The sequence below is a fragment of the Myotis davidii genome, unplaced genomic scaffold, assembly GCF_000327345.1.
Source record: "Myotis davidii unplaced genomic scaffold, ASM32734v1 scaffold284, whole genome shotgun sequence".
Taxonomy (NCBI): domain Eukaryota; kingdom Metazoa; phylum Chordata; class Mammalia; order Chiroptera; family Vespertilionidae; genus Myotis; species Myotis davidii.
This window is the reverse complement of record NW_006295261.1, coordinates 1,931,257-1,941,484: the sequence shown is the minus strand read 5'-3', so window position 1 is coordinate 1,941,484 and position 10,228 is coordinate 1,931,257. Positions and strand designations below refer to the sequence as shown.

Here is a 10,228-nt window from a genome sequence, read left to right as displayed (position 1 = left end):
GGTGGAGTGCACTGACTACCAGGGAGCAGCTCCTGTATGGAGCGTCTGCCCCCTGGTGGTCAGTGTGCGTCATAGCAACTAGTCTTCCCCCGTTCAGTTGATGCGCATATTAGGCTTTTATTATATAGGACTAGAGGCCCGGTGCATGAAATTTGTGCACGGGGGGGTGGGGGGTATGTGCCTCAGCCCAGCCTGCACCCTCTCCAAAGTGGGACCTCTCGGGGGATGTCTAACTGCCGTTAGACATCCCCGACACAATCCAGGACTGCTGGCTCCCAATCACTCTCCTGCCTGCCTGCCTGATTGCCCCTAACTGTTTCTGCCTGCCAGCCTGATCACCCCCTAACCACTCCCCTGACAGCCTGATCGATGCCTAACTGCTCCCCTGCCAGCCCAATTATCCCCAACTGCCCTCTCCTGCCGGTCATCTTGTGGCGGCCACCTTTTGACCACGTGGGGGGTGACCATATTGTGTGAGGGCGTGAGAGTCAATTTGCATATTACCTTTTTTTATATACGATATATATATATTTTTTAAAGAAGGGTGAGATAACAAGGTCATTATAAGGAAGATTATAAAGAGGTGTCAGGGAAATTACAGAGAGTAAACAAGGCAAAAGAGCTAAAAATGTCATCTGAGATTATATTTGGGGCTGGCTAAAATTAAGAAAGGTAGATATGGCAATGTTGTGACAAAAGAGACATTCTAGCGGAAGAAATAATATAGGATGGGCATAGCTTCAGAGGTAGAGAAGCATAAAGCAGATATGTGTGGTGAGTAACTAGTCTTCAATTTAGCCTAAGAGAGGCTAGGAGTGAGACATGAAAAGGTGGTTTTAGTTTCAGTTAAAATATATGCTCTCATATGTTCTTGGGATTGATATTAACAAATAAATGAGTTTTCCTGAAGAAGTTCATAGTTTATGACAAATTCATGTACAGGCAGAAATAGGCTCCTCCGTAATTAGTTTTGTAAACTTGATTTAACTTCTTGAAAGGAGAGGTTTGAATTACATTATTATTGTGGTCTCTTTCAGCTCTGCATATGTTGGTAGAACTCTTGAAACACTTGTAACACACATTATATTCTAATTAGTTGTATGTATATTATTTTCTAATTAGATTTTGAGCTTCTTCAGTTAGGAACTATATTTTCAATATTTACCACAGGGCTATGAAACATGCAGCAATGTAATATTGCTAGTTAGTCCATTGCAATTGGAATAACCTAATATATGGCTTAAGAGAAAACCCAAAAGTTGTTCATCAAATGTGAGTGTTAAAAATCCTATATAATAAAAGGTCTGCAAATTGACCTAATGGCAGGACATCTGGTCACTATTATGCACACTGACCACCAGGGGGCAGGTGCTCAACGCAGGAGCTGCCCCTGGTGGTCAGTGTGCTCCCACAGGGGAGTGTTGCTCAACCAGAAGCCGGGCTCACAGCTGGCAAGTGCAGCTGTGGTGGTGGGAACCTCTCCCACCTCCCCGGCAGCGCTAAGAACCCCTCAGGGGATATCCGATTGCCAGTGGGGAGCAGGCCTAAGCTGGCAATTGGATATCCCCTAAGGTAGCGGTTCTTAACCAATGGGTCGCAACCCTTTTTGGGGTCAAATGACCCTTTCACAGAGGTCACCTAAGACCATCAGAAAACATAATTACATATTGTTTTTGTGATTAATCGCTATGCTTTAATTATGTTCAATTTGTAACAATGAAATTGGGGGTCACCACAACATGAGGAACTGTATTAAAGGGTCGTGGCATTAGGAAGGTTGAGAACCACTGCCCTAAGGGGTCCCAGACTGCTAGAGGACGCAGGCTGGGCTGAGGGGTCCCTCCCCACCCCCCACCCCCCAGTGCACAAAAGTCATGCACTGGGCCTTTAGTACATATAAAATACTTTATATTCTCATTATTAATGTTTCTCACCCTCTCCCTTCCTCTCTCTGAAATCAATAAAATCATATTTTAAAATAAAAGAAATACTTTATCAAAAGTATTTTTCTCAAACCTGTATATTCTAAGGTATTGATGGCGAACCTTTTGAGCTCAGCGTGTCAGCATTTTGAAAAACCCTAACTTAATCTGGTGCCGTGTCACATATAGAAATTTTTTGATATTGCAACCATAGTTAAACAAAGACTTATATTTTTGGTATTTATTTTATATATTTAAATGCCATTTAACAAAGAAAAATCAACCAAAAAAATGAGTTTGCATGTCACCTGTACACGTGTGTCATAGGTTTGCCATCACTGTTCTAAGGTCTGAAAACATTTCCTGTAGCATTCTCAATTACCCATCAATCACAAGGAAGCAATAGATTCTCCATCCTTTTGAAATCTAGAAATCTCTAGTAATATTTTATAATCAGTGGTTGTAGAGTTGTTTCCTAGCCTTTTGTTTTTATATAAGGTAAAATAGAGATAATGGAAAGTCAAAGAGAGAGATGTACTTATAGAAATTCATACAGATAGGATAAAAACTTTTGAAACAAAAATCACTTGGAGTGGATGAGATTAATGCTAATAATTTTGATCATTTTTAGAGGGCTATGCTAGAGTGCCATTCACTGTTCAGGTTTCACAATTCTTTTTGTAGAGAAAGAAGGAAAAATTACCCAGATGGATTTAAATTAGGACATCATAATCACATGAATATATCTCTAGTTCTTAAATTATTTCCATAGAACATGTTTATAAATTTAGATTTCCTAAATTGAAATATGTATTCCTTAATTTCCTTCAAAGAATGATGTTTAATATATTTGGATTCAAAAATTAGTCTATCATGAGAAAGAATAATTGTACCCTAGCAATTAAATATCAATTAAGTATGTGTTTTTTAAATAGGAGCATGAATCTGAAGGTGGAAGAACTCCTTTAATGAAAGCTGCAAGAGCCGGTCATGTTTGTACTGTTCAGTTCTTAATTAGTAAAGGTAGGTTTGTGTAAAAATAGTAGGATTTTTTTGTTTATTTTGTTTTTTAATCAAAGGTGTCTATCCCTGCACTCAGGTATTTAAAGATTGAGGGATAAAGGACATTTTGTTGGTATGCTGAGATTTTGTGAGTGGGTATTTGAAAAACATCCTGCAATATATAGAACAGGTCCAAACGATGAAGAATGATCATGCTGAGTATCACCTTTGTCAAGAAACACTTTTACACTTTTACAAATTTCTCTATGTAAAACTTTAAGGGTTTAGATAACTTAAAGTCTGTTCTGTTCAGGTAATAATATATCTTGAAATCTGGATTTTTATATTTATGCCACTGATTAACTTGGTAAAAGAGAAAGGATGTATATAGAAAGACTTTATACAATTAAAAAGGCAGTTTATCAAAAATACTAAAGAACTGTATAGTTTGTAATTGTTTATACATAAAGACAAAAAAATCAGAAATATCTTACTGATTAAATTATTCGAACACTTACTTGTGATGGATGTTTAAACCATAGTTTTTTCAAAAATGGAATTATTTACATACTCAGTATACTCTCTCTCCTTTGCTTAATTTTAATAAATCTGACCAGCTTTTTCCTGCTATTTTATTTCCATTTTCCACATTGCTTAGCACAATGCTCCAAATCCCAGACGAATACCTGTTTTCATTCTCAGATATTCCCATTGGAAAAAGATGACATTATTACTCATTATTACTTTCTATGCCATGTTCATTCTCTGCAAACTTAGCCCTTGGTTTTTCGTCAACTTCTCTACTAAATAACTTAAAATGTAAATAAAATTACATATCTTAATTTTTAAAAACAGTGGTTACGTTAGTGTTATGTCCTTTTATTATCTTCTACTGGCACATACTGAAGTGTTTATAGATGAAATTATATCACGTTTGTCTGGGATTTATTTTAGAATATTCAAGATGGCAGAGGATAATTGATGTATATGTGAAACGAGATTGGACATTTATTTATAATCATTGAAGCTGGGTAATGGCTATGTGGGGCTTTATTATATGTTCTCTTTATGTTTTTAAAATTTATCATAATTTAAGAAACCACACTCTAATAATATGATTTTCCATGCCTTGCCTGTTTCAGGAGCGAATGTGAATAGAACTACAGCTAATAATGACCATACCGTATTGTCCCTGGCTTGCGCAGGGGGTCACCTGGCCGTGGTGGAACTACTTTTGGCTCATGGGGCAGATCCTACTCATCGTTTAAAAGTATGTAACTCATATGTTTCAGGTAGCACTGTGGAGTCTTTATTCTTGTACTAGAAAATATCTACAAGTTCTATTTATAATAGCATTCTTAGTGTATTCATTTACTAAATCAATGATTTTATTGTGTCTGGGACTTTTGGCTTTATTTTCCTTAAATAATTCTGTAAGTTGTTTCAAAAAATGTTTCTTTTCCCTTCCATATCCACTCTTTTAGGATGGCTCGACTATGTTGATAGAAGCAGCAAAAGGTGGCCATACAAGTGTTGTTTGCTATCTTTTGGACTATCCTAATAACCTGCTTTCAGCCCCTCCACCAGATGTCACTCAGTTAACCCCCCCATCCCACGATTTAAATAGGGTAAGACTGAAAACGAAAGCACTTTATATTATATTTTCTTTATTCCCCTATTGCTCAGATTTTCAGTTTAAACTCGATTATTTTTTGTTGTGATATGTAGTTCTGTTTTTAGATGTACTTGATGTGCTAATGAATATCTGGTATAATATGCAGATTATAGGTTGATAGGACTTTTCTCTCTTACAGCCAGAATAACCATTTGAATTTAAAGTTCATAAATGTCATGAAAAATAATTGGGTATCAACATATTTTAAGTAAATATGTTCTTGTCTGAGAATAATGCCATATTAAAAATACTTTGAAAAAGAATAGAAAAAATATTTTGAATAAGTCTTTTAACTTACAGTTCATTTAGAGCATATTATTTAATGGAGTGTATAGGAAAAGCAGAAACATAATTACTTTCCTTTGTCTTAGGCTCCTCGTGTACCAGTTCAAGCACTGCCCATGGTTGTCCCCCCTCAGGAGCCTGATAAACCACCTGCCAATGTTGCCACTACACTTCCCATCAGGAATAAAGGTCAGTTATACTTCTAAAGACTCTAACATGTTGTTGAGGTAAAAATGAAAAGATTACAAAAGCCTAGCCAGTTAAAATTATTTTTCCACAAAAATTGCATTTTATTGGCACAATTAAAAAAATTTTTACCAATGAATAAAAGCATATTATTGGGAGAGAAGGTAGTTAATAGCACTAACTTGTGCTAGAACTAGAAGTATTAGCAAGAGAAATTCAGATGTTCATCTTTGATGCAATTCTGATTATCCATGATTTCCTCTAATAACTGGTCATTTCTATTTATGTCAAAATGTTAGGCTGGGTATTAGTTGATTAATGTTTTTTTGTAAAACTAAATTTCTGAAGTGATATGAAGCATGAAATTAAAAAATTAGATTAAATTTATTTTATAATAACTGGTATAATATATATTTCATATCTGGAATATCTTTTCTCAACCAATAACTAAAAGTTACTTCAGATATGCTTGTTTGTTTCCCTAGAATTCTGGAGGTCCATATTTGACTTGTGGATGTTACACCATGCATGTTCATAAGTTATGTCCCAAAACCTTACAGCTACTAGTTTTAATCAGTTTTTCTTTTTAAAGAGTTTTACCTGAAGAACCAATGTGGTTTTAATTTTTGGTTTTTGGTTACCTATATTATTTTACCAACAAGAACACTAAGTATTTTCACCAGCTCTTTCCAATCACTATTACCAATACTGATTGCTGTACCTGTAGCCAGGTCTGTTTTTTCATCTGGCTATCAGAAGATAGAGTGGATGGTGTAGTCCAACATCTTTTCTTTCAGAGAAACTGAATCCCAATTCTCTGCTGGCCAGGTAGCTGTGGGAATATGTGAATTTATGTCTTGATTTTATCAGTCTTGAAGATGATAGGCCCCAACAAAGACATATTTTAGTTGGATTTTAATTTCCTGGCACCTCTCAGTGGTTTGGGTACTCTTTGTGTGTATGTGTGTGTGTAAGGCACTTCCCTACATCTTAATAGTTTAGCATTATCTTTTTATTCTTCTGATAATTTTTTTACATCATTATGACCAGATTACACATAGCCTTATATTTTATTTTAATTACATCTCTTAGATATCACAAACCTGCATTCCTCTATTATCTAATTTTAGCCATGTGATATTTTTAAAATTCTGAAATTTATTTTCCAAAGATGACTCTAGCACATAAAATACATACATTTTATGTTTATGATAAAGAAGGTGAATTTGTTTTTAACTCCTTAACACAGTGCATTTTCACCTTCTATGGCTATGATAACTTGGTGCATAACTGTTGGCACTAAACCTCCCAACAGTAACTCTGTAATGAGGATGCCATTCATGTGCACTTCTGAGGGGGTTTCTTTTTTACACAGCTGCTTCTAAACAAAAGTCCAGCAGCCATTTGCCAGCAAACAGCCAGGATGTACAGGGTTACATCACCAATCAGTCTCCAGAGAGCATTGTAGAAGAGGCTCAGGGAAAGTTAACAGAACTGGAACAGAGGATAAAAGAAGCCATAGAAAAGAATGCACAGCTGCAGTCCTTGGAACTGGCTCATGCTGATCAACTTACCAAGGAGAAGATTGAGGAGCTGAACAAAACAAGGGAGGAACAAATTCAGAAGAAACAAAAGATTTTGGAGGAACTACAGAAAGTAGAACGAGAGTTACAACTGAAAACTCAGCAGCAACTAAAAAAGCAGTATCTAGAGGTTAAAGCTCAAAGAATTCAACTTCAGCAGCAGCAGCAACAATCTTGCCAACATCTGGGACTACTAGCTCCTCTTGGAGAACAGCTTTCTGAAGGAGACTATGCACGATTACAGCAAGTGGATCCCGTTTTGCTTCAAGATGATCCCCAGCAGACTGCTGCTCAGATGGGTTTTGCACCAATCCAGCCTCTGGCCATGCCTCAAGCTTTGCCTCTGGCGGCAGGTCCATTGCCTCCAGGGTCCATCGCTAATCTTACAGAACTGCAAGGAGTAATAGTTGGACAGCCAGTACTGGGCCAAGCACAGTTGGCAGGGCTGGGGCAAGGAATTCTGACAGAAACACAGCAAGGGTTAATGGTAGCCAGCCCTGCTCAGACCCTCAATGACACGCTGGATGACATCATGGCAGGTGGGTTTATATTGTTATGAGCAGGTATCAAAATATGATTTGCTTAAGGCGAGTAAGAGTGTGCCACAATTTTTTGCCATTGCCCAACTTGAGAACTATTTTTGGACTCTTGACCCATGTATATCTTTAGAAATATTAATTCAATCTCAGAAGTTTTCAAATGGATACAGGTCAAATTAAAGATAGCTCGTTCAGTGCAAGTGACTGAAACGTTCTGGCTTAGCTGAGTAGGCTGGGAATCTAGGCTTTTCAGTAGTGGGGTTGATGTTTGATCTCTGGTTTTCGTTTTTGTTTTTTCTCTTTAAGTTCAGAATACTAAAATTGAATTTTATATTTTTTGCTTCTGTATTCACACCAAGAAACTGGGAAATTGATAGAAGTTGAAGTGCAAAACTTAGTAGGATATCAGGAAGCTTATTTGTAAACAGAAATACTTTATATCCTAATGGATCAGACTTCAAACCTGATGGGTATTTTTTAAAAAAGTTAAAGCACCTTTAAAACAATAATAAAGCACCAAACCAAATAGGGTTTGATTATACTGTATGTCAGTGATTTTTATCCCCTGTGAATGTTAATGTGTAGTCTCTTTCTAATTGTATTATGGGAAGGTATGGTCGGGTCCCCTCACAATATCACAAATATCTCTTTAAATGTGTAATCAGAGAAGGAAAAAAAAAAAAAGAAAATGTGTAGTCAGAGAAATTTTATTTCATTATAATTAGTTTCGTTGGCAAGAAAAAATATTTTAGAAGGTTGTTTTAATGGTTTCCGTTTTTGGTACCTACTTTTTCGTAAATTCTGTAACAAACTAGTGCAATGACATTTCACAGGATTATAAACCATAAGAATGTTATGCTGAGACAGATCATTTTCTTCATTAAAAAAAGCTAATGAAAAAGAAATTGACGAAGAAGGAAAAGGGGGGGAAAAGAGTTAAATAGTTCTCTCCCAAATTTTTACTCTTTTGTCTGTACTTTAAAAGACTTGAATTTTTCTGATTTTGAAATTATATTTAGTAACATTACATATTATGGTGACATTATATGTGATTTAACGTTCACCTTTTAAAAGAATAAACTAAATTGTATAGTGTTGACATTCAGAAACTAAGAAACCAGCTAATGAGACAGATTTTGTATCCTTAAAATCTGCTCGAAAGTTTCCCAGTTCCCTTTTAAAATCACCTCAACAGTAATATACGGAATGAAAGTCTCTGCTAATCTTAATAGGGTACAATAATTATCTTGGGGGGAAATAGTATTAATCATTAAGAATTGTAAAGATTCTCTTAAGAATTTTTCTATAGATTTGAAAATTGCTACTAATCACCATTAGCTGGTTATAATAATTGGGAATACAATTTAAAGGAATTTGGTATCTTATGAAAATTGGAGAACAGTAGCCCCAAATTCCAAAATTGATAATTACTTCCATAGCCATTAATCTAGATCATAATGGTGTTCTATTATGTCAGTTGATCTACCAATGAATGTACAGAGTTAAGTGTTACTTTTCCAATTAAATGAAGAATGGACATTCTATACCAAAGAATATTTAATATTTTTTAATGTGCTCCAGAATTTACCTGATGTTCTTGGGCATAGTGATCAACAGTGATTTGTCAGTTAGTTGTATGGTGTTTGTGCTGATGAGAATTATTTGAGGTTTGTAACGTAGTTTTTCTGTTGATGTTTTTACCAAAGAAAAACATTAGATTCTGCCTGTGTGTTCCAGGTTTTTAAGTATAAAAAAATTTTTTAAGCACATAGCTTTTCAGGATATATGACAGATATTTGTCATATTATGAAAATACTTCTTTCTTATGCTTATTTGCATAGGGATAGAAGAAATGGCAGAAGGAAGAACAGGTTTTAAAAAGCCCAGCTACCTACTTGAAACCTATCCGTCGTCCTGCATGTGCACATGCATATATACTCCTGCACTCATTTCTGCAATCTTTCTTTAAAGTTTTGTGGTAGTACTTGTTCTTTCAGTTGACTAATGACCATTTTGTGTTTCTTAATATCTTACAACCTCATTATGCTCAGTTGTCCTTCATTCAGCATAAAACTCTGTTCTTTTTTTCCTTATGTCCCATTTACTAGACTACTCTAACAAGGTTCAGTATCTTTTTCTCTATTACTTGGCTGGCCAAATTCTGTCTTCCCTGCCCTATCTACCTGCCAAAGCAAAATCAGTTCTCTGTTTAACTAGTCTTAGTACCTTACCTTTGCTGTGCTCTCAGGTTCCTTCTTTTCTTACCAGGTATTAAAACTTTTCTAAACATCTGGTCTCCCTCTCTAAAATCTAACCCCAAATGTGAAGTCCCACATGTAAAGATCTGTACCAGAGTTTCTTCACATGCCTACGTACTTATAATTATTACTTTAACTATAGAGAATGGATGAGTGACAGTTATTTAGTTTTAAATAAGGAAATGAAATGAGGGAATTGTTTTTTTTCCTATCTCCTCTTAGATGAGATGATAAGAATAATTTGATCAAAAATAAGACAACCAATTTAAGTATGTTCTCTAAGGAATTTATTCCAATTGAAATGTAAATAGTCACACATTTTATATTTTTGAAATTTATAGATAAAATATATACATTTAAATTATCTTGATTTTTTAAAAAATTAATGTACAGGCTATCAAGATGGAGTAATAATATCAAGGTCATTAGATGATCAATTAAATATATTAGTATAAGCCCTTTTCTATTGATCTGATTCCATAAGGCTTCAAAACAGTGTTTTGTGTTTTGATTTGATTTGTTTTGTTTTGTTCCCTTTTTTGTTTTTCGTTTGGCTTTTAAGTGGACTTAAAAAATGTGTAATTTTAGAATGTGTGTTACTATAATGTATAGTATATGTTTGTGCCTGAACTAAGGATTTTATGTAAAATAGATTTCTTAATTGACAATCATGTTTATAATTGTTATAAGATCGATTTTAGTTTTGTTCTTGGTGGGATTATAACCTCTTTTGTCTGGTTTCAGATCCAGTTGTGTATCATGATTGTTTTCTGTCTGA

At 35.1% G+C, this 10,228-nt stretch overlaps 1 protein-coding gene across 6 annotated transcripts in view; it reads left to right on the top strand.

The window, feature by feature from the left end:
• ANKRD17 (ankyrin repeat domain 17) overlaps positions 1-10,228 on the top strand; it is a 170,723-nt gene that overhangs the window by 90,131 nt on the left and 70,364 nt on the right. For 5 of the 6 annotated variants that reach the window (XM_015567935.1, XM_015567934.1, XM_015567936.1 and 2 more), the window contains exons 11-15: positions 2,858-2,945; positions 4,067-4,194; positions 4,409-4,552; positions 4,971-5,073; positions 6,446-7,192. In XM_015567935.1, coding sequence (XP_015423421.1) covers positions 2,858-2,945; positions 4,067-4,194; positions 4,409-4,552; positions 4,971-5,073; positions 6,446-7,192 — 1,210 coding nt within the window. The remainder of the gene's footprint in view (positions 1-2,857; positions 2,946-4,066; positions 4,195-4,408; positions 4,553-4,970; positions 5,074-6,445; positions 7,193-10,228) is intronic. The other variant, XM_015567938.1, reaches the window with a different exon arrangement.